Consider the following 27,833-nt stretch of genomic DNA (forward strand, 5'->3'; position numbering starts at 1 on the left):
TTTTTGTTAAGGCTTTGTCGAGAACCGCCCTGGCAGGCTCCACGAGTTATGACCTCGTCTGTCCGGCAGTTAATTGGCTTGCAAAAGCAAATTGATGGCTACCATGAGATGGCCGAGCACAAATAAACAAAAAAGGAGGGGATGTAGGATTCATACAAGGTTTATGCGCTTGGCAACATTCAGGGCACACCTGGATTGTTGTGCTGGACCTGTGCACACACAGCACCTTTCAAGGGCATCAACCTTGGAATCTCGCCCAGATGACATGAACCGTGGGAAGCCTCCCAGGACTGGGCTCAAGGCCCGAGAGCAAGGAATGCGGTAGATAGAAACTGGTAAATAAGAATGTTGAACAAAGCCAGTGTATTCCTTTTATCTGTTGGAGAATGTAATGCGCGGGGGGAGAGAAAGAATAAAGGGGAAGGTGGAAAGCTGACAGGCAGAAGCCCATTAGCAGACCAGCCGCTTGCTTGCTAAAAGCTCTGTGCTGTCTTGTCATTGAACCGCCACAATCTGATGTAGCTAATTCCTACAGAGAGCAGTTTCTCACACCACAGGTACGTGAGACTGCTATCTGTAGGAAGTAACTTCATCAGATTGCAGTGTTACAGATAGCACATCCCTGCAGATTGCAATTTCTGACCCGTATATGGGTGTGAAAATGCTATCTGTAGGACCAGGCTACCTGCAGCAGCAACAGGTCCTACGATGCTAACAAAGGCCATCTGATGTAGCTAATTGCTGCAGAGAGCAGTCTCAGCTACCTACAGTGTTGAGAAACTGCTATCTGGAGGAATTAGCTTCATCAGATTACAGTGTTGCAGGTCTCCCATGACCTTCTCATAAACAAACTATGGAAATGCCACCTAGATGGAGCTAAAATAAGATGGGTGCAAGTGACTCAGAGGCTGAAAGGGCTGAGTCAGGTTGAAAGGGCATAACCAGTGGGGTTCTGCAGGGATCAGTTCTGGATAAGCTTCTATTCAAAATCTGAATGAATGATTGAGATAATGGCATAGAGAGTACAATTATAAACTTTTGTGAATGATAACAAGCTGGAAGCATACAAAATGGGAAATGACTTCCTAGGAAGGAGTCCTGCGGAAAGGGATCGGAGGGTCATAGTGGACCACAAGCTGAATCCGAGTACTGTGGAAAGGGACCTATGCAAGAAAACAGACGGTCACTCTGGGATATCGGCTCTCCTCTGGGCTGATGAGCTCTCAGCTGGAGTAAAAATTGGAGAGAGGCCAGAGAAGAGAAAAAAAATTAAGGTTTAGCAAACATGACCTGTGCGGGAAGGAGCCTCTGTTTACAAAAGCTGTTTCTTACAATCTACACATAGAAATAACTGCTACAGGGAGCGAGAGGGAGAGGGAGAGAGCGAGCGAGCACATTTCTACGCGTAGCAATTTCACCTACACTGCAGTGGAAGAAGCTGCTGCCCGTAGGCATTTGCTACATCAGGTAGCAGTTTACTACACTAGCAGTTTCTTACCCTCCACTAGGTATCGGTAACCGCTCCCGGTAGCACATTCCTAGGCGGAGCACTTGAAAACACGACACCTGACACAGAGAGGGGAGGCGCAGCTTGACGGGTTGATCGCTAGGACCCAGGAGCGGCTGGGGGGCGGCTCTGGGGGGAGGATCGCGGGGCTCAGGCCCGGCCCAGGAAGTGACTCGCAGCCGCTGCGGGGACTCAGGCTCCCGGCGAGATCCCCGCGCCCCGGCGGCTGGTGCTGGGAGCCCGGAGCCCGGGCTGCAGCCGGGAGAAGGGAACCTCCAGCCGGGCCCTTCCCGCTGCTCCCCGGGAGCCTCTCCCAGGGCAGAGCCCCCAGCCCGGCCAGGGCCCCTTCCCGGCCCGGCCCCTGCTCCGGGGGGCCCCGCTCGGAGGGAAGGTAAGAGAGACCCGCCCCCCCCGTCACCCCCGGGCTGCAGGGGGCGGGTTTGGCCCCGGGCTGCTCCCCGCGGAGCCGGCTGCGATTCCCTGCCCCGGGCCCGGGAAAGCTGCCGCAGCTCCGGCGTGTGCGGGGCGGGGGCAGGATCACGTTACCCCCCCTCCCCAATCTGCTGCTTTGTTTCCCTGCCCCTAGCCGGGCTGGTGTGGACGGGGGCTGCAGATCAGGGAGATCTGAGGGGGGCAAATAGGGAGGGGCAGAAGGTTGGCAGGGGCTAAACTGGATGCAGGATGGGGGGCCCCAGCTGGGGGTCGGGGAGGGAGCGGGGCCCAGGGGCACAATCGGGGGGGGGGCAGCACAGGCTCTGGATCTGGGCTGGCAGGGCCCTGCTGCACCCCCTGGCTTGAAGGGGTTTCCATCCTATCCAGGCTTTACAGTTTGGTTCAATGGCTCTCAGCCCCCCTGTTATAAATATAAAGGGAAGGGAAACCACCTTTCTGTACACAGTGCTATAAAATCCCTCCTGGCCAAAGGCAACATCCTGTTACCTGTGAAGGGTTCAGAAGCTCAGCTAACCTGGCTGGCACCTGACCCAAAGGACCAATAAGGGGACAAGATACTTTCAAATCTTGCGGGGGGGCGGGGGGAAGGCTTTTGTTTGTGCTCTTTGTTTACGTGGTTGTTCTCTCTTGGGACTGAGAGAGGCCAGACAGAAATCCATCTTCTCCAACCCATCCTAATCCAAGTCTCCAATTTTGCAACCAGTATAGGTAACCCAGGCAAGGCAGATTCGTTTATCTTTTATTTTATGTGAATTTTCCCTGTGTTAAGAGGGGGGTTTATTCCTGTTTTCTGTAACTTTAAGGTTTTGCCCAGAGGGGGATCCTCTGTGTTTTGAATCTGAATGCCCTGTAAAGTATTTTCCATCCTGATTTTACAGAGATGTTTTACCTCTCTCACTTTTTTTTTTTTAATAAAATCCTTCTTTTAAGAACCTGACTGATTTTCCCATTCTTTCAAGATCCAGGGGTTTGGGTCTTTGATGATTTTGTAACCAATTGGTTAGGATATTATTCTCAAGCCTCCCCAGGAAAGGGGGTGTGTAGGGTTTGGGGGGCTATTTTGGGGGGAAGACGTCTCCAAGTGGTCTCTTTCCCTGTTCTTTGTTTAAAACATTTGGTGGTGCCAGCATACTGTTCAAGCACAAGGCAAAGTTGGTACCTTGGGGAAGTTTTTAACCTAAGCTGGTAAGAATAAGCTTAGGGGGTCTTTCCTGTGGGTCCCCACTTCTGTACCCTAGAGTTCAGAGTGGGGAAGGAACCTTGACACCCCACTGTACAGATTGTTTCAGCCCCCCTGCCTGGGACTAGGAGCTGGGAAGAAGAACGAGATACAGCTGGTGGGGGATGAACCGAGGGCTGGGGGAGGCAAGTCCCCCTCCCACTGCAGGGGCAGGACCCCAGACCCTGAGCACCCCCAACATCTCCCCCGACCTGCTGAGCATGTGGCCCCAGCCTTCCCGGTCCTGGGGCCCAGGGAGGGCACATGACCCCAGCCTGAACCCCCGGGGGCAGCCTAAGGAGAAGCCTGACATGCTCCTCACAGGGGCCGTGCACCCCACCTCCGCAGTCCGCTGTGACTCTCAGCCAGCTTGGAAAACAGAAGGGTTCATTGGTCGCTGAGAAAACCGTGTGGAACAGAGCTTCTTAGCACAGAAATCAGGAGCATTCAGCAAAGTCCATCTTGGGGGGAATCCAGAGTCCCGAGCCCTGGTTTCTCCCCGCTGAGTCCCAAATCAGGAGACTGACCCACTTCCAGCCCCGCATCCTCAGAGACCTCAGGATACAGGCTGTGTCTGTGAGTCCCAGAGCTCCTGCCCTCAGTGACATAGCCAGGTTCAAACCCCCGTTACCAGTGTCAGTGGCTGAGCTGCCTAATGAGAGCAGAGGCCCATGGCAATGGGACAGTCACCCGTTCTCCCAGGTTGAGGGAAGAAGATAAAAAGGGAGAGCGGAGAGACTTGAAGGGCAGCAGCAGCAAGAAGTGGGGAGGGAGGTTCCCAGCTCCCAGCCCTGCCCAGATCCATTCCCTGCACCCCCGGGCAGTCCGCTCTCCTGGGAACAAGAGCAGGGGCTGAGAGAGGAAAAGCCAGTTGCTCGCTCTGCTGAGCACCGCACTACGGAGGGAGATGGGGGAGAGCTGGAGGGGGTCACAATACACTGTGGGGCAGTACCCTGAAGTGACTCCTTTGATCTGCTCTTTTTCCAGCATTTGGCTCGGAGATGCTGCTGTGGGGAGGTTTAGAAGGGAGGTGGTGGGTTAGTTCTAAGCGGGGGAGGGGGCGGGGGGGGCTGGCCGGGGAGGTAATGAACTAACTGGGTTTGTTCCCAGCATGGCAGAGTCATAGAATCAGAGCACCTGTCTGCAGGGAGAGAGCCTGGGGGGAATTGGGGAGTGACATGGACTCCAGCCCCTTATGAAACCTGCCCAATCTCTCATCTCCTCTTACAGGCTGAGGAATCGCGTCCACATTTTGCTTCAGATTGTCCCATCTTGCAGGGGACAGGGCAGGGAAATGGCTGTGATGGAGCCAGCTCAGGTAGGGGATTTTCAGGGGGCTTTTGGTGGTGGGGGAGGGGTAGTGTAAAGGGGTTAATCACCCGGGGTGGGACGGGGTGCGATAAACCTGCTGGAACGTGATCAACCTGGGTCTGATTTTCTGAAAAGGCCCATTGACGGGGGGAGGGAGGGGAAACAATCCCCCATTTCTGAACCAGGAAACACCCCCCTGGGCAGGGCTGGGAAAACGGACCAGACTCCCAGTGCTGGAGCCTGACCCACTGGCCAGAGGCTGCTGTGAAATACAAAGGGAAGCTGTCAAGGTTCCTGTCCCTGTCCGTGGCTCAGAGCTCTGCTTCCCGTCTCAGCCTATGGCTGGCAGGCATGTGGGAAATGAGACGACCCTGCCCTGCTCCATGTGCTGGGGAGGACAAGATGCTCTCACCTTCTCCCACCCCCTGAAGCCTCCCAGCTACTCTGAGCAGGGTGCGCGGAGGATTCTGCTTCTCTCTCCGTCCTACCCCATGACTAGTGGGATTGTGGCTGGGGCAGCAGGTGCTGAGTGGGGGATTTTTGTTGTTTCAGATGCCAGTGACCTTCGAGGAGGTGGCTGTGTATTTTACCCAGGGGCAGGGGGCTTTGCTGGACCCTGCTCAGAGAGCCTTCTACAGGGATGTCATGCAGGAGAACTACGAGACAGTGACCTCGCTGGGTAAGGGATTCCTGGCCCCTTGGTTATTGGAAACTGGGGAGGTCTGTGTGTCTGACACCGGTCAGGTTCTTCCCTCATCATGCTCCAATGAGAAGAGGGTGTCAAAACATAAGGCACATACTAAATCATCCCCACCCAACCCCCCTAGCTTGCACGATGGAGAAGCCGTGCATTGTCCTGTCTGTGTTGTTTCTCGGTCGCACACAGAATCCCTCTTCTCTCTCCTCCTTGGGAACAGCTCCAGTCATGTGGAGGGCTCTGGGCTTCGCAGGTTTAGAAATAGGCAGGGGTTTAACACGAGAGCTGGGTGTGAATCACAATTGCCCTCACCTCCCCAGACATCTGCCTCCCGCAAGGGGGTTAAGTGACCACGTTCCTGTCCTCTTAGATTCCACATTCCCCAGCACAGCACTGGGACAGGTGCCACCCACGGAATGTCCTTTCTGACAGATGCTCTCTCAATCCTCCACAAACCCTGATCTGGTCTGATATCACTCCCTGCACAGGATTTCCCCTTCCCAAACCTGGCCTGATCACCCGGCTGGAACGAGGGGAAGAGCCGTGGGTGCCCGATCTCCAGGCCTGTGAGGAAAGAGAGATCCCAAGAGGTGCCCACACAGGTGAGCGCTGACATACAAATCATCTGGTGAATGAAAGAAAAAGTTGAGAATCCCAAAAATGACATATTAGTAAGTGCCCTCAGTTCCTTCCTCATCTCACCCAGAGCAGGGCTGCAGGCAGCAGATATCACTGACATCGCTTCCCATGTGTCCTGTTCACTGCAGGAGTTTCCCTCCCAACTGGGAAGTGGAGGCAGAATCCAATTGCTCCATCTCTGCAGCTTTAGTATGTTGGGTTTTCCCTCGGTTCTATTCCTCTTAATTTCTCCTCAGCAGAATGACTCCTGTCTGCATTGTCTCTCTCCCAGCAGGTGATGAGAGAGTGAGTGAGAAGAAGGAGGGGAATCAACGTCAGGAAATTCCTGGGCACGGGGAACCACAGGGGATTTTTGTGGGAAGAGCTGAAGGGAATTTTTCCCAGTGCTTGGCACAGGGAGAAGCCTGGGGAAATTGTCAGAGGTCAAAGAGGCTGCTGGGAAACCACTCAAGGGAGCAACTGGATGGATCTATTATATGTGGGGAAGGACACAGGGATCCCACAGACCGGCAGACAACCCCCAAGGAAGACAAACGCTATGAATGCCTCGGTTATGGGAAAGGATTCATTCTGAGACCGGCGCTTCTTACGCTTCAGGCAATAAATACTGGAGAGAAAACACTTCAATGCTTGGACTGTGGGGAAAACCTCAATAAGCGCTCAGATCTTACTAATCATGGGAGAAGCCACACGGGAGAGAAACCCTCTGGGTGCCTTGAGAGCAGGAATTGTTTGAATTGGAAGTCAGCACTGATTACACATCAGCTAAACCACACAGGAGAGAGATCCCATCAGTGCTTAGACTGTGGGAAAAAATTCGTACGAAGGTCAGGCCTAATTAAACATCAGAAAATCCACACTGGAGAGAGACCCCATCAGTGTTTAGACTGTGGGAAAACTTTCATACACAGGTCAGACCTTGTTAAACATCAAGCAGTCCACACCGGAGAGAGACCCCATAAGTGCTTCGACTGTGGAAAAAGTTTCACACAAAGGCCAACCCTTCTTAAACATCAGGTAATCCACACAGGAGAGAGACCCTATAAGTGCTTGGACTGTGGGAAAAGTTTCACGTGGCGATCAGCCCTGGTTACACATCAGAGAATACACACGGGAGAGAGACCCCATAAGTGCTTAGACTGTGGGAAAAGTTTCATACAGAGGTCAAACCTACTTAATCATCAGGCAATCCACCCTGGAGAGAGACCTCATAAGTGCTTAGACTGTGGAAAAAGTTTCACAGAAAGGCCAACCCTTCTTAAACATCAGGCAATCCACACAGGAGAGAAATCCCACAAGTGCTTAGACTGTGGGAAAAAATTTGTACGGAGGTCAGGCCTAACTAAACATCAGAAAATCCACACAGGAGAGAGACCCCATCAGTGTTTAGACTGTGGGAAAACTTTCATACACAGGTCAGACCTTGTTAAACATCAAGCAGTCCACACCGGAGAGAGACCCCATAAGTGCTTAGACTGTGGAAAAAGTTTCACAGAAAGGCCATCCCTTCTTAAACATCAGCTAATCCACACAGGAGAGAGTCCCCATAAGTGCTTGGACTGTGGGAAAAGTTTCATATGGCGATCAGCCCTGGTTACACATCAGAGAGTACACACGGGAGAGAGACCCCATAAGTGCTTAGACTGTGGAAAAAGTTTCACAGAAAGGTCAACCCTTCTTAAACATCAGGTAATCCATACAGGAGAGAGACGCCATAAGTGCTTGGACTGTGGGAAAAGTTTCACATGGAGATCAGCCCTGGTTACACATCAGAGAATACACACAGGAGAGAGACCCCACAAGTGCTTAGACTGTGGAAAAAGTTTCACAGAAAGGCCAACCCTTCTTAAACATCAGGCAATCCACACAGGAGAGAGACCCCACAAGTGCTTAGACTGTGGGAAAAAATTTGTACGGAGGTCAAACCTACTTAATCATCAGGCAACCCACACAAGAGAGAGACCTCATAAGTGCTTAGACTGTGGAAAAAGTTTCACAGAAAGGCCAGCCCTTCTTAAACATCAGATAATCCACACAGGAGAGAGACCCCATAAGTGCTTAGACTGTGGGAAAAAATTTGTACGGAGGTCAGGCCTAATTAAACATCAGAAAATCCACACAGGAGAGAGACCCCGTAAGTGCTTAGACTGTGGGAAAAGTTTCATACAGAGGTCAGACCTTGTTAAACATCCAGCAATCCACACCAGAGAGAAACCCCAAAAGTGCTTAGACTGTGGAAAAAGTTTCACAGAAAGGCCAACCCTTCTTAGACATCAGGTAATCCACACAGGAGAGAGACCCCACAAGTGCTTAGACTGTGGGAAAAAATTTGTATGGAGGTCAGGCCTAATTAAACATCAGAAAATCCACACAGGAGAGAGACCCCACAAGTGCTTAGAATGTGGGAAAAGTTTCATACAGAGGTCAGACCTTGTTAAACATCAAACAGTCCACACTGGAGAGAAACCCCATAAGTGCTTAGAATGTGGAAAAAGTTTCACAGAAAGGCCAACCCTTCTTAAACATGAGATAATCCACACAGGAGAGAGACCCCATAAGTGCTTTGACTGTGGGAAAAGTTTCACATGGAAATCAGCCCTGGTGACACATCAAAGAATACACACAGGAGAGAGACCCCACAAGTGCTTAGACTGTGGGAAAAAATTTGTACGGAGGTCAGGCCTAATTAAACATCACAAAATCCACACAGGAGAGAGACCCCATAAGTGCTGAGAATGTGGGAAAAGTTTCATACAGAGGTCAGACCTTGTTCAACATCAAGCAATCCACACCGGAGAGAAACCCCATAAGTGCTTATGTTTATAATGTTATATATGCTTAAAATGTTTTTCTATGTTTTCATATCTATTGATTTCTCTCACAACAAAGAATAGAAAGTGCACAGTGCTCACTTTCTATTATTTTTGATTTCAAATATTTGTACTGCAAACATGCAAAACAAAAATAGTATTTTTCAGTTCCCCTCATACAAGTGCTGTCGTGCAATCTCTTTATCAGGAAAGTGTAACTTAGAAACATAGATGATTTTAATTATATAAGTGCACTGAAAAATAAAGCAATTAAAAAATTTAAAGCCTAGAAGTCCACTCAGTGCTACTTCTTTTTCTGCCACTCGCTAAGACAAACAAGTTTGTTTACATTTACGGGAGCGAATGCTGCCTGCTTCTAATTTATGATGTCACCGGAAAGTGTGAGAAGGCGTTCCCATGGCATGTTTGTAGCTGGCAGCGCAGGTATTTAAGTGCAAGATATGCTAAACATGCCTATGTCCCTTCATGCTTCGGCCACCATTCCAGTGGAGGATGCTCATTTAAAAAAAATAATGCATTAATTCCATTTGTGACTGAACTCCTTGAAGGAGACTTGTATGTCCCCTGTCCTGTTTTACACACCTTCTGCCAAATATGTCATCATATCGAAGTCCCAGAGAATGACCTAGCACATGGGGGGACACTTTCACTGCAGATTTGACAAAACGCAAAGAAAGTAACTATCTGAGATTTCGAAAGATAGCTACAGCACTCGGCCCAAGGTTTAAGAATCTGAAGTGTCTTCCAAAATCTGAGAGGGACGAGGTGTGGAGCATGCTTCCAGAAGTCTTAAAAGAGGAAGACACTGATTGGGAAACTACAGAACCCGAACCACCAAAATAGAAAATCAACCTTCTGCTGGTGGCATCTGACTCAGTTGAAGAAAATGAGCATGTGTCGGTCTGGTCTGCTTCAGATCGTTACCGATTAGAACCCGTCATTAGCATGGAGGCATGTCCTCTGGAATGGTGGTCCAGCGGGAAGGGACCTAGGACCCTTTAGAGCATCTGGCACGTAAATATCTTGTGACGCCGGCTGCAACAGTGCCATGAGAATGCCTGTTCTCACTTTCAGGTGACCTTGTAAACAAGAAGCGGGCAGCATGATCTCCTGCACATTGTAACCAAACTTGTTTTTCTCAGTGACTGGCTGTACAAGAAGTAGGACTGAGTGGAGTTGTAGGCTCCAAAGTTTTACATTGTTTTATTTTTGAATGCAGGTATTTTTTGTACATAATTCTACATTTGTAAGTTCAACTTTCATGATAAAGAGATTGCATACGGTACTAGCAGTTGGTGAATTGAAAAATACTGTTTCTTTTGTTTTTTACAATAATTTATAATAAAAAATATAAAGTGCTCGCTGTATACGTCGTATTCTGTAAAAACAAGGAGGAGTCCTTGTGGCACCTTAGAGACTAACAAATTTATTTGGGCATAAACTTTCGTGGGCTAGAACCCACTTCATTGGATGCGTGGAATGTATTCTGTGTTGCAATTGAAATCTATATATTTGAAAATGTATAAAACATCCAAAATATTTAAATAAATGGCATTCTATTATTTTTAACAGCATGATTAATCACAATTAACTTTTTTTAATTGTTTGACTGCCCTGGAATCATTGAATAACAGAGTTGGAAGGGACCTCTGGAGGCCATCTAGTCAAACCCCCTGCCCAGAGCAGGACCAATCCCAACTAAATCATCCCAGCCAGGGCTTTGTCAAGCCTGACCTTAAAAACTTCTAAGGAAGGGGATTCCACCACCTCCCTAGGTAATGCATTCCAGTGTTTCACCACCCTCCTAGTGAAAAAGTTTTTCCTAATATCCAACCTAAATCTCCCCCACTGCAACTTGAGACCATTACTCCTTGTCCTGTCATCTGCTATCACTGAGAATAGTCTAGATCCATCCTCTCTGGATCCGCCTTTCAAGTAGTTAAAAGCAGCTATCAAATCCCTCGTCATTCTTCTCTTCCGTAGACTAAACAATCCCAGTTCCGTCAGCCTCTCCTCATAAGTCATGTGTTCCAGACCCCTAATCATTTTTGTTGCCCTTCGCTGGACTCTCTCCAATTTCTCCACATCCTTCTTGTAGTGTGGGGCCCAAAACTGGACACAGTACTCCAGATGAGGCCTCACCAGTGTCGAATAGAGGGGAACGATCACATCCCTCGATCTGCTGGCAATGCCCCTACATATGCATCCCAAAATGCCATTGGCCTTCTTGGCAACAAGGGCGCACTGTTGACTCATATCCAGCTTCTCATCCACTGTCAACCCTAGGTCCTTTTCTGCAGAACTGCTGCCTAGCCATTCGGTCCCTAGTCTGTCGCGGTGCATTGGATTCTTCCGTCCTAAGTGCAGGACTCTGCACTTGTCCTTGTTGAACCTCATCAGATTTCTTTTGGCCCAATCCTCCAATTGTCTAGGTCTCTCTGTATCCTATCCCTACCCTCTAGCGTATCTACCACTCCTCCCAGTTTAGTATCATCCGCAAACTTGCTGAGGGTGCAATCCACACCATCCTCCAGATCATTAATGAAGATATTGAACAAAACTGGCCCCAGGACCGACCCTTGGGGCACTCCGCTAGATACCGGCTGCCAACTAGACATGGAGCCATTGATCACTACCCGTTGAGCCCAACAATCTAGCCAACTTTCTACCCACCTTGTAGTGCATCCATCCAGCCCATACTTCTTTAACTTGCTGACAAGAATACTGTGGGAGACCGTGTCAAAAGCTTTGCTAAAGTCAAGGAATAACACGTCCACTGCTTTCCCTTCATCCACAGAACCAGTTATCTCATCATAGAAGGCAATTAGATTAGTCAGGCATGACTTTCCCTTGGTGAATCCATGCTGACTGTTCCTGATCACTTTCCTCTCGTCTAAGTGCTTCAGAATTGATTCCTTGAGGACCTTGCTCCATGATTTTTCCGGGGACTGAGGTGAGGCTGACCGGCCTGTAGTTCCCAGGATCCTCCTTCTTCCCTTTTTTAAAGATTGGCACTACATTAGCCTTAGTAATAGTAGAAGATAGTAATTGTAGTAGTCTATGTTTAGCTATATCTTGTTACAGATTAACGATGTAACCAAAGGGTTCCTGTCTAGGACTGTATTTTGTTAATTCAGAAGTTAAAAGGAAATATAAACATTTTGATGAAACTTGGGGTAATAATGTCATTGTGTATATATCTTTCTCTTTAAAGTTTGTAGTAAACTGTCTATGAACTGCTTTATAGATAATTACCTTTTGTTAATCCGTGTAGTTTTATTACCTGTGATGTTTGGGAAATAGGAGGTTACTTCCAGAACCTATTGTTCACCCAAGGACTGCCTGCTGTCGAGAGGCTGCAAAAACGTCTATATAAATTCTTGGGACCTGATCCTTTTATCTCAGATCTTCTTAAGCTTTCTTCAGGGGGAGTTCGAGTCGTAAGACTGAGATCTCCAGTCCCCATCTGGACTGCCCTGATATTGAACATTTGGATATTGGACTAGAACCTTATGAAATGATTCTGAAAAACACTTTTCTCAATTCTAAAGCACCATCTCTATGGTGAAACTGACCTAAGGACTCTATTCGCGTTTGTACGTCTAATGATCTTTTAGCCTATACCGTCTTTTCTTTTTTTAATAAATCCTAGTTTAGTTAACAAGAATGGGCTGTAAGCATGTATTTGGGTAAGAACTGAAGTATTCATTAACTTGGTGGGTAACATGTCTCATCCTTTGGGTTTGGTAGAATTCTTTATATGATGAAGATTTTCAGGAATCCCCATCAGAATCTCAGAGGACATTTTCCCGTATCAGGTATCGTTAAAGACTTGCCTCTGTTGCCACTCTGTCAAATCATTTATTTTGTTACAGCATTTCCCATACCATGAAGGGTTTACAGAGCTAAATGATGCCTCATGCCTGTGCCAGGTAACTTCCAGTGAAATTAGCCTGTAATTAAAATCCAAAGTTGTTACCCATTAAACTGGACAGCAATTCCGTACCTTGTACTCCTGGGCAGCCTCCTCTATGGGAACCACCGAGTGAGCTCTGTGAGCCCGGGACAGATGGCAAACCACACAGATCAAAGTTTGATGCTCTTCACAGAAGTTTCGGAAACTCCTGGTGTTCCCCACGCACGCCATCCGCTCCTGCCATCTGTGACTCTGTTCAGTGGCTGCAGGGGCCGGTGCAGACCTTGGCCCAGGTTGAGGAAGTTCTGATCCCAGCCAGAGCTACCTCCCTGTTACAATGGCCTCCGTGTGTCTTGGCAAGGGAGCAGAGAGTGCGAGGCCCAGCTTTACACTGTCCACGTCCCTCTGTCCCTGCTCCACTCCCCTCCCTCTTCCACCCGCCGCCACCACCCTCACCCCCTTCCCAGCCCTCTCAGGAGCCCACCTTGTGTCTGCAGCTGCTGGGGAGGAGGCACCAGGGGGTTCTGTGCTGGAGGGATCCCTCACTATGGGGGAGGGGCTTTCTCCGTCCCTGCAGCCCATTTGGCCCAGACTAGCTGCCGTACGGGACCAGAGCCCAGTGATGGGCTGGATCCACTTGTAACAATTGGCCTTTAATTTAGGGTCTAGATTTTGGGTGCCGACCTTTAGGCACCTGGGCCTGGTTCTCAGAGGGGCTGGTCTCCTGCAGCTATGGAGGCTACTCGGCTCTGGAGCACCTGCCCTGCAGCTCTCTAGCTGGGAGATTTCAAAAGGCTGCCTGGTGGGACTTACGGAACCACTGTGGCTGGGCCTTGCCCACGTACACCGCAGAACAGGTCAGACTGGCACCGGTCAGCTCCAGCCTGGGGTTGGGTTGGCTACACTCCAGTGTAATCCCAGTGGGACTCGGCATGGATCTGCGCTGTCTGGAGTCCTGTTGTGGGTGGACTCAAGGTGCTCGGGGTCCCACACAGTGTTTAGCCCAGTGATCTCCTCTCATGCAGACGGGAGTCAGAGTTTAACCCCTCATGGAACAGCACAGGAGTTCAGAATCCCAGTGGGAAACCTCCTCTCCCTGCTGAGCCTGGGGCCTTTATCAAGTTGTCTTTCCCTTCCGATAGACACACTTCTTCATGGGAGGTTGATGTTGAGGTGGCAGCAGGGTGTAATGCTTAGCACAGTGGAGTGGGACTGGGGAGTTCTGGGTTCGAGTCCCGTCTGTGCTGGTGATCCTGGGCCAGTAATTGCTCTTCTCTGTGCCTCAGTTTCCCTCCCACCCTAGTTAGGCTGTAACCTGCTCAGGGCAGGGATTGCCCCTGGCTGGGTTTTGTGCAGGGCTCAGATCTCATATGTGGTCTGTAAGGGCTCTTGTGATGGAAATAGAAGTAATAATAAATTCTATTAAACAAACCAACTTGTACCTTCCTCTCCTGCAATGTGAAGGTAGCACTCTCACAGATTGGGTCTCAGCTCATGTGATTTAAACGTCACTGGTGTTAACAGCTTCCACTCAGTAAAATGTTCCCTTATTTCACCAGTGGAAGCTGGGTTTGAAAAGCATTCAGCATCTCCAATCATTTTCCCTCATCAGATATCTTTGAAGACTCCATTTTTTGCCTTTGTTGCCACACTGCCAGATAATTTATTTTGTCATGACATCTCCCAAACAGTGAAGGCTTTGCAGAGCTGAATGCTGCAGTTACATCTATGAGAGGGAACTTTCAGTGAAATTAGCCTGTAATTAAAACTCAAAAGTTAACCCATTAAATCTGACAGCAATTCCCTACCTTGTACTCCTGGGTAGTCTCCTGTATGGGAACCACCGTGTGAGCGCGATGAGCCCGGGACTCTCTGCAGATCGCACAGTTGGGGGTTTGATCCTCTTCACAGAACTGTTTCAGAGCCTCCAGATGTTCCACACACACCCCGCCCCCTCCTGCTCCCTTTGCTGCTTGTAAACTCAGCCGCTTGGCGATTGCCTAGCCCCTGAGCTCCCGGCTATGGAGCCAGGGAGGGGTTGGATAAGGGGCCGGGGATCCCAGGGGGCCGTCAGGGGACAGGGAGCAGGAAGCGGTTGGATGGGGCAGTCAGGGGAGGGGGAGCAGGGGAGGGATGGGGGTGGGGTCTGGGGGGGTGGTTAGGTGCGGGTGGATATGCATCAGGGCAGTCAGGGGACAGGGAGTGTTTGGATAGGTGTGGGAGTCCTGGGGAGCCTGCCAAGGGGCAGGGGTGTAGATAGGGGTAAGGGCAGTCAGGGGACAAGGGGCCGGGGGGGTTGGATGGGTTGGAGATTCTGAGGGGGGCAGTCAGGGGTCGGGAAGTGGGAGGGAGTGGATAGGGGGTGGGGGCCAGGCTGTTTGGGGAGGCACAACCTTCCCTACCTGGCCCTCCATACAGTTTCACAGCCCCGATGTCGCCCTTGGGGCCCAAAAGTTTGCTCATCCCTGGCTTCGACAAACAAGTTTGTTTCCATTTGCAGGAGGTAATGCTGCAAGTGAGACGAGGCAATCTGATGACACTGTTGCAGCCGGGAGTCGCAAGATACTTACATGCCAGATGCACTAAAGATTCCTCTGTCCCTTCATGCTTCAACCACGATTGCTTAATATCCCTTCCCCTGGCCTGTTATACCTGCTGCCGATGCTCAGACCAGAGCTGATCATTCTTCAGCTTTTCAGACTCTTCTAGGGTCTTCTGGTCTGGGGCAGATGCAGGAGGCAGGGAATGGCTGAAGTGGGGATGGGGTGATGCAGGGGAATCAGGGAAGACTTAGGGGCCAGATGGAATCAGGACTTCAATAGAGGGACACTATCAGTGGGGGGGGTCACTGAGAAGGAAAGGGGGGACATGGGGAGGGGAGGCTTTGAGAGCAAGAACAGACTGGCTGGGGAAGGGAGGGAAAGAGGGTGGGGGTCAGGGAGAAGGAGAGGGCGGAATACAAAAGCAGCTCTCCCACCCCACGGGGCAAGAGAGGGGTAGGGGCTGCCCCACCCAGCAGCCAAAGGAGAATTCTTTTACTGCAAATAGTTAAGGAAGCTTTGGGGGTTTGTGGAGGCTTCCACCTAAGGGCTCAGAAGTTACAAGGCAGGTATCCAGATTAGGGATGAAAATAGCATGTAAAAAGTAACCCTTTCAACTATTACAATTCTACTGGTAACACGTTAAGGAGTTCACAACATGGGCATCTGCCCAGCATCCCGGCTGCCGCCATGACAGGTTTAGCCTGGCAAAGCACACACAGAACAGCTAGAATTGCTCTGGGCCCAGTGGAACGATTTTAGAGTAGGGGTGTGGTGCCCCCCTTGTCCCTGTCTGTGCCCCCCACCCCTTTGACGTGGGGCCGGGAGCAGGGCCATGGCTCTGGGAGGGTTGGACTTGGGACACAGACAGGGGTAAGAGGCCCGATGCTGGACGTGGAAGCTGATGAAGTCATCCCCATCATACTGGCATTTCCCCTGCCCCCCGGCGGTGTTCCAGATCAAGGCCTCCGTCCCGTGGAACCCAGGGGGAGGGCAGGGACAGAACTAGGTCAGCAGCCAGAAGTGCTCAAAGATCACGAGTCCAACCCCCTACCCCCCTACCCCCAATCAGTTACAGAGATAACCAAATTTGGATGCTTTTTGTTTGTCCTCTGGATTTGCACCTTTCTGGGGACACTGGGAAGAAAGGTCCTGTCACCTAGCGGCTGAGGGTGTGTGGCCACCGCCAGAGCACGTGTCTGACCCACGGCATCCCTGCAGCACAGCCAGGACCTGGACAGGAGGCCTGGGACGTGGGAGGGACGGACTGTGAACTGCCCCCGTGCCAACAGAGTGGGGCTAAGTATTTCCTTTCTCCTTTCTCATTGTTTAGTGATTTTTTTTTTATTAGCTGCTGTTTAGTAAATTGCATTTGTTCTGGAGTATAGACAATGGTCAGGGAGGAGGTCAGGGAAGCATCCAGAGCGGAGAAAATACCCTGGAGTGGGGATGCTCCAGCCCGTGTCCTGAGTGGTCACACCAAGGTTGGGGGCCAAGCCCCTCAGGAAGCCTGGGCCCAGCCTTGTCGGGGTTATAAGGACTTTGCTACACAGGAGAGTGGAAGGGGAGCCCTCAGGGTGAGGCAGGCTCTGGGTGAAGGAAGAGGGAGCGAGGACTCAGATCCTTCTGCTGTTCGATTCCACCCAGGGGGTGTCTAAGTTAGGAAAGTTCCCCACAATAGCGGGACCATTTCCCCGCTTACCTCCATGCATGTTTACTGGCTTCCCCTAAAGTTCATTAAATATTTTAGGGAAAAGTGTCAGAGCGGCCACCAGCGAGAGTTGCTGGCCTCACTCTGAGGCCACCAAAACTTTGTTTGGGAGAACCCCTGGGCTAGATGCTCAGGACGGGCCCTTCTGACCTTAGAGCCTGTGAGGGTAACAGGAGCCGGGCACAGGGCTGCTGATCCTTTGGTGAGTTGATCGCTAGGACCCAGGAGCGGCTGGGGGGCGGCTCTGGGGGGAGCGATCGCGGGGCTCAGCCCGGCCCAGGAAGTGACTCGCAGCCGCTGCGGGGACTCTGGCTCCCGGCGAGATCCCCGAGCCCCGGCGGCTGGTGCTGGGAGCCCGGAGCCCGGGCTGCAGCCGGGAGAGGGGAACCTCCAGCCGGGCCCTGCCCGCTGCTCCCCGGGAGCCTCTCCCAGGGCAGAGCCCCCAGCCCGGCCAGGGCCCCTTCCCGGCCCGGCCCCTGCCCCGGGGGGCCCCGCTCGGAGGGAAGGTAAGAGAGACCCGCCCCCCCCCGTCACCCCCGGGCTGCAGGGGGCGGGTTTGGCCCCGGGCTGCTCCCCGCGGAGCCGGCTGCGATTCCCTGCCCCGGGCCCGGGAAAGCTGCCGCAGCTCCCGGTGTGTGCGGGGGGGGAGCCCGGGCACAGGCCCTGGCAGGCAGGGCGGAGGGGGAAACCCAGGAATGAGGTGAGCAGAGGGAATAAAAATTCCCCCCAGATAGGTCGAGCCAGCTGCAGTGGCTGCAAAAATAGGGGGGAGTGGGGCTTTTCCTTCCCCCTTTCCTAGGATTTTAGCTCCCATTTCCCAGTTCATCGCAATGCCCGGACAGGGCCCCTCTCCCCTCCTGTATAAGATGTTACTGAGGTGCTAGAGGGGACTTGATCCAGTGAACTATTGACAGACACCCCCCTCCCCTCCCCCAGATCTCACTGTCACACCTGCTTTGAGCCTTTAAAAGAATCCGGGTCTCAGTTCCTGTGTCTGTGTAAAGCCGCCCAGCGCTTCATCCATGTGTCCTAGCCCCTGTCCCTGTCCCTCTGAGTTTGACTCCCCTTGGAATCCAGTCTGGGCAGTTTCACTCCTTTACATTCGTTCTTTAAAAAAATATTCTTCTTACTCTGAGCGCTTCATCCTAAACTTCATTAGCCGTGTGCGGAGGGTCGTCACGGTGCCCTGGTATTCCTATGTTTAACGGCAAATCATCACGGGAAATATTAACAGTTTCTCCTTGGCATTGGTCAGGCCGGGGGACACCATGGTGACCTCACCCTGTTTACCTTTTGGTGAGATTAAGGTACTTTGCCTCTGCTCTGTTTTTGCGGCGGGCTAGCTAATGCAGGTGAGTTACCCCATGGGAAAAACACCCACTTTCTTATAGACACAGACTAAGCTGCTGACTCCGATGTTAAATGACCCGTTATTGTTCATGGGCTGAAAACTCTGATACTGAGTGTGTGTCTCCTAATTCTGCTCCTGTGCCAGATACTGCCTCTGAATGTCTGCACCCAGTTATGCGGGCGTCATGGAACAGAAATTAAAACATTTAAAACTAAAGGAATTAGCAGAGACCTCCCCCCACACACACAGACCCTCTCACCAATTTCTCTCATTCCCTTCCCTTTGCTTCTTCAGGTCTTGTCTGGTGGTCTGATGTTAAAGGTGTGACGTTAATCCACATGAATTCCAGGGCTTTAAACCCCTGTGTGGACGCTCTCGTTCAGAAGTCAGGTGGCCTTAATTTAGACAGTGGCAGTCAGGACAGCCACAGACCAGGGCAGGAGACCTTCCCCCAAACATTATAAATCTTCAGGTCTTTGATCACTTCTTGAACATTTTTAAGTTTTGGATAGTCCAGGTGTAACCCACATGCGATGTTTCAAGTCTAAAGAGAAGGAGCGAAACAGTGGGGCGCTCATCTCCTCTTCCCTGACTGTTGCCTTGAGTAGAAACGCCATTAAGATATTTCACAGCTTTGGTCCAACAGAATGTCAGTAGATGGGTTGAGGTGGAAATGTGTAAGGTGATCTCGCTCCTCTGCTGCCTCCTGCAAAGGACAGGACATGCTTCGTGAGCAGGAGGGCGAAGGCAGGATAGTGTCAGGCAGATCCTGCTGTGCGCACAGAGGGTGTTGGCCTGGCTGCTCGGTGATCCCCTTTGTAAGGAACATAGCCCAAATGGCGGCACTCTTGTCCCATGGGAGTGAACTATAAAGACTCCTTTGGTCTCTTGCCCTGGTGAGAATGTGCCCTGAGGGGTAGACACTGCACCAGAGTCCTGCCTGGCTTCATTCAGAGCCGTTCCAGAGCATGGAGATGGTGACTGTCCTAAACACCTGTCTCCTGTCCATGCTCTGATGGCCTCAGCTCTCAGGTGAATAAAGAGGGAGCAGCCGGGCCAGGTGGCATGTGCCCAGTGAAAACATCCAATGCAGCTTTGGAAACAAATACAGAGCATGTCTGGTAACTGCCCCTCCCTACTTCTGGATGCTTTGGAGCAAGATCAGCCCTGTGCTGAGACACAGCATGACAATGCGTGAAGTGAGCTTAGTATATTTTTGTTACACCTGCCAGACTGTGCCTCACACCTTTGTGAGCATCGCAGTCACAGACTCACCGACATGACCATCCTCATGTACAACAGGGGTAACAGACAATGCTTTCTCTCCAAGTTACATTTCCCTGGCAGAGCCTAGTTACAAGGCAAATATCCACAGGCAACCCCCTCCCTTCCCGCACACACTGCTCCCAGTTTACATTGGATTTTTTTTTAAAAGAGACAAACTCATGATCTTTGGGGCTCTGATTCTTGAGTGTTCAGGGCTTCCCTAGGTCTTGGTCTGATTTCCAGACAGGTTTTAGATTTCACCCACACCGGAGTCAGACCAGAGTCACTGCTCGCTCTGGCAGGGGGGAGTGCGGATGGGCCAATGGGATCAGCCTCCGCCTGCCTGTCCCTGGGGGCTGCTGTGGGAGTCGAGGGCAGCTCATTCTTCAGGTGTTGCCACCAGAGGGCTCCGGCTATGGCTAAGGGGGAGAGGGGTTTACACTGCAATGGGGGGAAATCTGCCAAAGTGGCCCCTTTGATTCTGCTCTTTTTCTAGCGGTTGGCTCAGAGATGCTGTTACTGGGGGGTCTAAAGAGCCTGGGGGAAATCAGGGGGTGACATGGACTCCAGCCCCTTCTGTAACCTCCCCCATCACCCCGACAGGCTGAGGAATCACGTCCACATAGCCAGCTCAGGTAGGGGATTTCAGGGAGTTGCTGGGTGGGGGGAGGGAGAGGCAGGGAGGAGACAGGGTGTGATAAACCTGCTGATTTTCTGAGTAGGCCCATTGGTGGCAAGTTAGGGGAGAGGGGACATTCCCCCATTTCTCAAACAGGATATAACCCCCTGGGCAGGGTTGGGAACATTTTCCAGACTCCCAGTGCTGGAGCCTGAACCCACTGGCCAGAGCCTGCTGTGAAATACGAAGGGAAGCTGTCGGGATTCCTGTCCCTGCCTCCGGCTCAGATCTCCGCTTCCCGTATCAGCCTGTGGCTGGCAGGCATGTGGGAAATGAGAAGAACCTGCTCTGCTCCGTGTGCTGGGGCGGACAAGGAGCTCTCACCTTCTCCCAACCCCCTGAAGCCTCCTGGCTGCTCTGAACGATAGGAGTCAGTTTCTGCTACTCTGGCCCTCCCAGAGCTTTGAGTTTTCCCCCCTTTCCTGTGAATAGTGGGATTGTGGCTGGGGCAGCAGGTGCTGAGCGGGGGACTCTTGTTGTTTCAGATGCCGGTGACCTTCGAGGAGGTGGCTGTGTATTTCACCCGGGGGCAGGGGGCTCTGTTGGACCCCGCTCAGAGAGCCCTCTACAGGGACGTCATGCAGGAGAACTATGAGACGGTGACCTCGCTGGGTAAGGGATTCCCGTCCCTTTGGTTATTAGAGGCCGTGTAGTCTGCATGTCTGACTCTGGTCAGGTTCTTCCATCGTCCGTTAGATCAGAGGCGAACGGGTTCCATAATGCACGGCTGCCGTGAGAGAGACTTGCATCTCCATGCCCTCTCCAGTGAGACACGGTGTCAAAACTTAATGGACATGCTAGCTCATCCCCACCCCTCCAGCTTTCAAAGAGGCAGAATTCATTCATTGTCCTGTCTGTATTGATTCCCATTCACATACACAATCCTTATTTACCTGCCTTCTTGGGAATAGCTCCAGCCATTGGGAAGGCTTACAAAGAGGCATGGGTTTAATGCCAGAGCTGTGTGTGTCACCAAGGCCCCTAGACTGTTCAGATCCTAGGAACTCCTAGTGAGGGTGTAAAAATTCCCATCACCTCCCGAGATGTCTGCTTCTCCCAAGGGGGCTCAGCGACCATGTTCCCGTCCTCTTGGGTTCCACGTTCCCCAGCAGAGCACAGGGACAGGTTCCGCTCACAGAATGTCTTTTGTCACAGATGCGCTCTCAATCCTCTATGCACCCTGATCTGGTCTGATTTCACCCCCTGCGCAGGATTTCCCATTCCCAAACCTGACCTGATCGCCCGCCTGGAACGAGGGGAAGAGCCGTGGGTCCCGGATCTCCAGGCCTGCGAGGAAAGAGAGAGCCTGAGAGGGGCCCACACAGGTGAGAACGGACAAAGAAACCATCTGGGGAATGAAGGAAAAAGTTGAGAATCCCAAAAGTGTGGTATCAGTAAGTGCCCTCAGTTCTTCCTCACCTCTTCCAGAGCAGGGCTGTAGTGAGCAGACATTGCTCACTGCTCTACACCCGTCTTGTTAGCTGCAGGAGTTTCCTTCCCATCTCTCCTTCCCTGTGAGTTTTTGGGTGGGAAGTGGAGGCAGAATCGAATAGCTCAGTCTTTGCGTTGGGTTTTCCCTCGGTGTTATTTCTTTTTCTCCCCAGCACAATGACTCCTGTCTGGATTGTCTCTCTCTCCAAGCAGGTGCTGAGCGAGTGAGTGAGAGCGTGGAGGGGAATCACCATCGGGAAGTTTTTGGGGAAGTGGAATCACAGGGGACCTTTGTGGGAAGAGCTGAAATTTCCCAGTGTTGGAAACAGAGAGAAGCCTGGGAAAATTGGCACAGGTCAGAGAAGATGCAGGGAAACCACCCAAGGAAGAAAGTGCATGAATCTATTAAATGTGGGGGAGGGGACAAGGATCCCACAACCCAGCAGACAAATTCCAAAGAAGACATACGCTATGTATGCCTCGGTTATGGGGAAAGATTCATTCTGAGATCACATCAGACAATCCATACTGGAGAGAAACCACTTCAGTGCTTGGACTGTGGGGAAAGCTTCAATAATCGCTCAGCCCTGAATAACCATGGGAGAAGCCACAGAAGAGAGAAACCCCCTCAATGCCTCGACTGCGGGAAATGTTTCATTTGGAAGTCAGAACTAATTAGACATCAGTTAAGCCACACAGGAGAGAGACCCCATAAGTGCTTTGATTGTGGGAAAAGTTTCAAACAGAGGTCAGACCTTTTTAATCATCAGGCAATCCACACAGGAGAGAGACCCCATAAGTGTGTGGAGTGTGGGAAAAGTTTCAGTCGGAGGTCAGTCCTTGTTATTCATCAGAGAACCCACACAGGGGAGAGACCACATAAGTGCTTGAACTGTGGGAAAAGTTTCATTCAGAGGTCAGACCTTCTTAAACATCAGAGAATCCACACAGGAGAGAGACCTCACAAGTGCTTGGACTGTGGGAAAAGTTTTAGTCGGCGGTCAGCTCTTTTTAAACATCACGCATTCCACACAGGAGAGAGACCCCATAAGTGTTTAGACTGTGGAAAAACTTTCATATGGAGGTCAGACCTTGTTAAACATCAGAGAACCCACACAGGAGAGAGACCCCATAAGTGTTTACACTGTGGGAAAAGTTTCACACGGAGGTCAGTCCTTGTTAATCATCAGAGAATCCACACAGGAGAGAGACCCCATAAGTGTTTAGACTGTGGGAAAAGTTTCACATGGGGCTCAGACCTTCTTAAACATCAGAGAATCCACACAGGAGAGAGACCCCACAAGTGCTCAGACTGTGGAAAAGGTTTCATATGGAGGTCAAACCTTGTTAGACATGAGTCAATCCACACAGGAGAGAGACCCCACAAGTGCCTGGACTGTGAGGAAATTTCACACAGAGATCACACTGCATTAAACATGAGAGAATCCACACAGGATCTAAAATTCTCTGTCACAGGGACAGAAGGTGTTAAGGAAATTGCATGTAATTGACCAAGATACAGCCTTTAGAGACATGTTCGAAAAGTGTGTCCTCGTTAGATAAACTAGAGCTTCGAAAGGTAAACGTGTATTGTTAAAGACATGGAAGAAGATGGTACCTGAAGTAGTCTTTGTTTAGCTATAGCTTGTTAGTGGTTAACAATGGAAATAAACGGTTCCTGTCTAGGGCTGTATTCAGAGATCAAAAGGGAATATTAACATTTAGATAAAACTTGCTTGTAATAATGTCATTGTTTGTTTTCTGAAAGTTTGTCGTAAACTGTCTATGAACTGCTTTATGGAGAATCACCCTATGATAATCCATGTAATTAATTACCAGTGATCTTTAGGAAATAGAAGGTTACTTCAAAAGCCTATTGTTCAGCCAAGGACTGTGTGCTGTCGTGACGCTGCAAAAATGATCCTTTCTTTTTTGATCTGCCGAACCTTTATACCGAGGGGAGTGTGAGTCAGAAGATGGAGATCTCCAGTCCTATCTGGACTGCCCTGACATTGAAATTGGACTAGAACTTGATGAAACGATTCTGTAAAGGATTCTTTGCAATTCTAAAGCATCAGCTGTACAATGAAACTGAGCTAAGGACTCTATGCATGTCTCTGTGTATAATGATCTTTTCACCAGCACACTCTTTCTTTTCTTCTTTTAATAAATCTTAGTTGAGTTAATAAGAATTGGCTGTAAGCGTGTATTTGGGTAAGAACTGAAGTATTCCTTAACTTGGTGGATAATGTATAGGATCCTTTGGGATTGGTGGAACTTTTTAATGTGATGAATAAGATTTTCAGCAGTCCCCATCATGTTGAAGTGGGCTGTCTGGGAGGGAGCCCAAGGCGGGGTTGCTTTAAGGGAGCTGTGCTTTGGTTTCTGTGTAGCAGTACGGTATTGTAGAAGTTGTCTTGTTGCTGGCCTGGTGAATCTAAGGGTAAGTCTATACTACGAAATTAGGTCGATTTTTCAGAAGCGATTTTATACAGTCGATTGTGTGTGTCCCCACTAAGCGCATTAAATTGGCGGAGTGCATCCACAGTACCGTGGCTAGCATCGACTGTCAGAGCGGTGCACTGTGGGTAGTTATCCCACAGTTCCCGCAGTCTCCGCCACCCACTGGAATTCTGGGTTAAGCTCCCAGTGCCTGATGGGGCAAAAACATTGTTGTGGGTGGTTTTGGGTACATGTCATCAGTCTCCCCTCCCTCCCTCCATAAAAGCAACTGCAGAGAATCATTTTTCGCCTTTTTTCACGGATAACCCACGCAGACGCCATAGCATTGTAAGCATGGAGCCCGTTGAGATCACCGCAGCAGCTGTGAGCATTGTAAACACCTCACGCATTATCCTGCAGTATGTGCAGAACCTGGAGAGGAGGTGACACCAGCACGATGACGATAGTGATGAGGACATGGACACAGACTTCCCTCAAAGCATGGGATGTGGGAATTGGGACATCATGGTGGCATTGGGGCACGTTCATACCCTGGAACGCCGATTCTGGGCCCGGCAAACAAGCACAGAGTGGTGGGACTGCATAGTGTTGCAGGTATGGGATGATTCCTAGTGGCTGTGAAACTTTTGCATGCGTAGGGCCACTTTCATGGAATGTTCTGACTTGCTTTCCCCTGCCCTGAAGCGCAAGAATACCAAGATGAGAGCAGCCCTCACAGTTGAGAAGCAAGTGGCAATAGCCCTGTGGAAGCTTGCAACACCTGACTGCTACCAGTCAGTCGGGAATCAATTTGGAGTGGCAAATCTACTGTAGGGCCTGCTGTGGTCCAAGTAGTCAATGCAATCACTAACCTTCTGCTATCAAGGGTAGTGACTCTGGGAAATGTGCAGGTCATAGTGGATGGCTTTGCTGCAATGGGATTCCCTAACTGTGGTAAGGCAATAGACGGAACGCATATTGCTATCTTGGCACCGGACCACCTTGGCAGCCAGTATGTAAACCACAAAGGATACTTTTCAATGGTGCTGCAAGCAATGGTGGATCACAAGGGACGTTTCACTGACATCAACGTGGGATGGCCAGGAAAGGTGCATGATGCTCGCATCTTCAGGAACTCGGGGCTGTTTGAACAGCTGCAGGAAGGGACTTCCCAGATCAGAAAATTATTGTTGGAGATGTTGAAATGCCCATAGTTATCCTTGGAGACTCAGCCTACCCCTTGCTCCCATGGCTCATGCAGCTGTACACAGGCAGCCTGGACAGTAGTAAGGAGCAGTTCAACTATAGGCTGAGCAAGTGCAGAATGGTGGTAGAATGTGCATTTGGACCTTTAAAAGCTTGCTGGAGCTGTTTGCTTACTAGGTTAGACCTCAGTGAAACTAATATTCCAATTGTTATTGCTGCTTGCTGTGTGCTCCACAATATCTGTGAGAGTAAGAGGGAGACATTTATGGCGGGGTGGGAGGTTGAGGCAGATCGCCTGCCAGTCGATTTTCCGCAGCCAGACACCAGGGCAATTAGAAGAGCACAGCCGGGCGTACTGCACATCAGAGAAGCTTTGAAAACCAGTTTCATGATTGGCCAGGCTACGGAGTGACAGTTGTGTTTGTTTCTCCTTGATGCAAACCCACCCCCTTGGTTGACTCTAATTCTCTGTAAGCCAACCACCCTCCCCTCTTCAATCAGAGCTTGCAAAGGAAATAAAGTCACTATCGTTTCAAAACCATGTATTCTTTATTAATTAATTTAAAAAATAGGGAGATACCTCACAAGGTAGCCCGGGTGGGGTGGGGGAGGAGGGAAGGACAAGGCCACACGACAAATCAAATTTTATGCCAGACTGCTGTTGCTTGGGCAATCCTCTGGGGTGGAGTGGCTGGGTTCCTGGAGCCTCCCCTTCCCCTGGCGTTCTTGGGCATCTGGGTGAGGAGGATATGGAACTTGGAGAGGAGGGCAGGCGGTTATTCAGGGGTGCCTTCTCCGGCTTCATGGTCCGGGAGCACGTCTTGGGGGGGTATTGGCTCCAGTGAGGTGAAAAGTTCTAGGCTGCTGGGGAGAATGATTTCTCCGCTTGCCTGCTGTGTACTCTCCTCCTCCTCTTCCTCATCCACAAAATCCTCCTCCCTCTTGCGTGAGACTCCCCCCTTGCAGGTGTCCACGGACAGTAGTGGGGTAGTGGGCCCCTCCCTAGAATTTCATGCAGCTGATCTTAGGAGCAGCATGCCTGAGGTTCTGACCCGGAGTGACCGTTTACCTCCTTTGTTTTTGGTCGGCTTGCCTGAGCTCCTTAATTTTCACGCGGCACTGCTGTGCGTCCCTGGTCTAGCCTCTGTCCACCATGCCCTGTGCAATTTTGGCATATATATTAGCATTTTGTCTTTTTGATCGGCGTTCTGCCTGCACAGATGTTTCTCCCCATACAGCAATCAGATCCAGTGTCTCCCGTTTGGTCCATGCTGGAGCTCTTTTGCGATTCTGGGACTGCATGGTCACCTGTGCTGCGGAGCTCGCCACGCTGATCAAACAGGAAATGAAATTCAAAAGTTCCCGGGGCTTTTCCTGTGTACCTGGCTAGTGCATCTGAGTTGAAAGTGCTGTCTAGAGTGGTCACAATGGAGCACTCTGGGATAGCTGCCAGAGGCCAATATCGTCGAATTGCATCTACACTTCCCCAAATTCGACCCAGCAAGGTTGATTTTTGCACTAATCCCCTCGCCGGAGAGGAGTACAGAAGTCGATTTTGAGACCCCTTTAAGTCGACAAAACAAGGTTGGTCGTGTGGACAGATAGAGCATTAAATCGACCTAACGCTGCTAAATTCGACCTAAACTCGTAGTGTAGACCAGGGCTCGCAAGCCGCCACCAACGGAGTGGGGGCGTCCACCAATGGTCCCCAGTCCTCGCTGGCCCACAGCTCCCCACTCCTCCTGGGCACTGGGGAATGCCCTGTGGTTCCCCACTACCCGTGGGCATCGTGGGATCCCCCTCAGTTCCCCAGTTGCCATGTGTGTCTGGGACCTCTGGAGTTCCCAAGGGCCCATGGATAAAGGGGGAAATCCTGAGTAGCTCCCCAGAGCTTGGGAATGTTTGGGAATTTCCCTTGGGGGCAGGGAGGAAATGGCTCCCCAGTCCCCAGAGTTGGGGGGGGAATCCTCTGTTGCTCCCCAGTTCCACTCAGGGCTTTGGGGGAATTCCTGCGGCTCCTCAGGCCCTGCGGATGGGAGGGAATCCCCCTTAAACCTTTCCAGAGGCCATGGGGTTGGGAATCCTGCTCAGGAATCTGTCCTCAGCTCCCCAGCACAAGGTGCAGGGAGGAAAACTTTTGAAGCTCCCTATTCCGCATGAGTGGGGGGGAATGCAATCTCTGCGGGCATTGGGGATCGCCCCCACCCCATGTGCTGCTTTGTTTCCCTGCCCCTGGCTGGGCTGGTGTGGATGGAGGCTGCAGCTCAGGGAGATCGGAGGGGCAGAAGGTGGGCTGAGGCCAAACTGAATGCAGGGTGGGGTGCCCCATCCTGGGCCAGGGAAGGAGCGGGGCCCAGGGGCACAATCGGGGGGAGGGGGGGGGCAGCACAGGCTCTGGATCTCGGCCAGCGGGGCCCTGCCGCACCCCCTGGCTTGAAGGGGTTTCCATCCTATCCAGGCTTTACAGTTTGGTTCAATGGCTCTCAGTGCTCCCCCCACACCCCGCCCTGGTACAGATTGTTTCAGGCCCCCTGCTTGGGACTAGGAGCTGGGGATAACAATGGGTACAGCTGGTGGGGGGTGAGCCCTCCTCGCATTGTAGGGACAGGACCCCAACCCCTGAGCACCCCCAAC

At 51.1% G+C, this 27,833-nt stretch overlaps 2 protein-coding genes across 2 annotated transcripts in view; both read left to right on the plus strand.

Annotated features, from left to right (window-relative positions):
- LOC144275169 (uncharacterized) overlaps positions 1 to 8,567 on the plus strand; it is a 48,245-nt gene extending 39,678 nt beyond the window's left edge. Inside the window, exon 5 of the mRNA XM_077834320.1 lies at positions 8,502 to 8,567. The gene's annotated coding sequence lies outside the window, so the exon portion shown is untranslated. The remainder of the gene's footprint in view (positions 1 to 8,501) is intronic.
- LOC144275174 (uncharacterized) lies at positions 4,375 to 25,714 on the plus strand. The gene is given in 5 exon segments (XM_077834325.1): positions 4,375 to 4,497; positions 5,043 to 5,169; positions 5,676 to 5,789; positions 6,098 to 8,644; positions 22,254 to 25,714. Coding segments are annotated over 5 exon segments (3,720 nt in total). The 3' UTR covers positions 23,063 to 25,714.
- The last annotated feature ends 2,119 nt before the right edge of the window (positions 25,715 to 27,833 follow it).

The sequence above is a fragment of the Eretmochelys imbricata genome, chromosome 14 (assembly GCF_965152235.1).
Source record: "Eretmochelys imbricata isolate rEreImb1 chromosome 14, rEreImb1.hap1, whole genome shotgun sequence".
NCBI classification, from domain to species: Eukaryota; Metazoa; Chordata; order Testudines; family Cheloniidae; genus Eretmochelys; species Eretmochelys imbricata.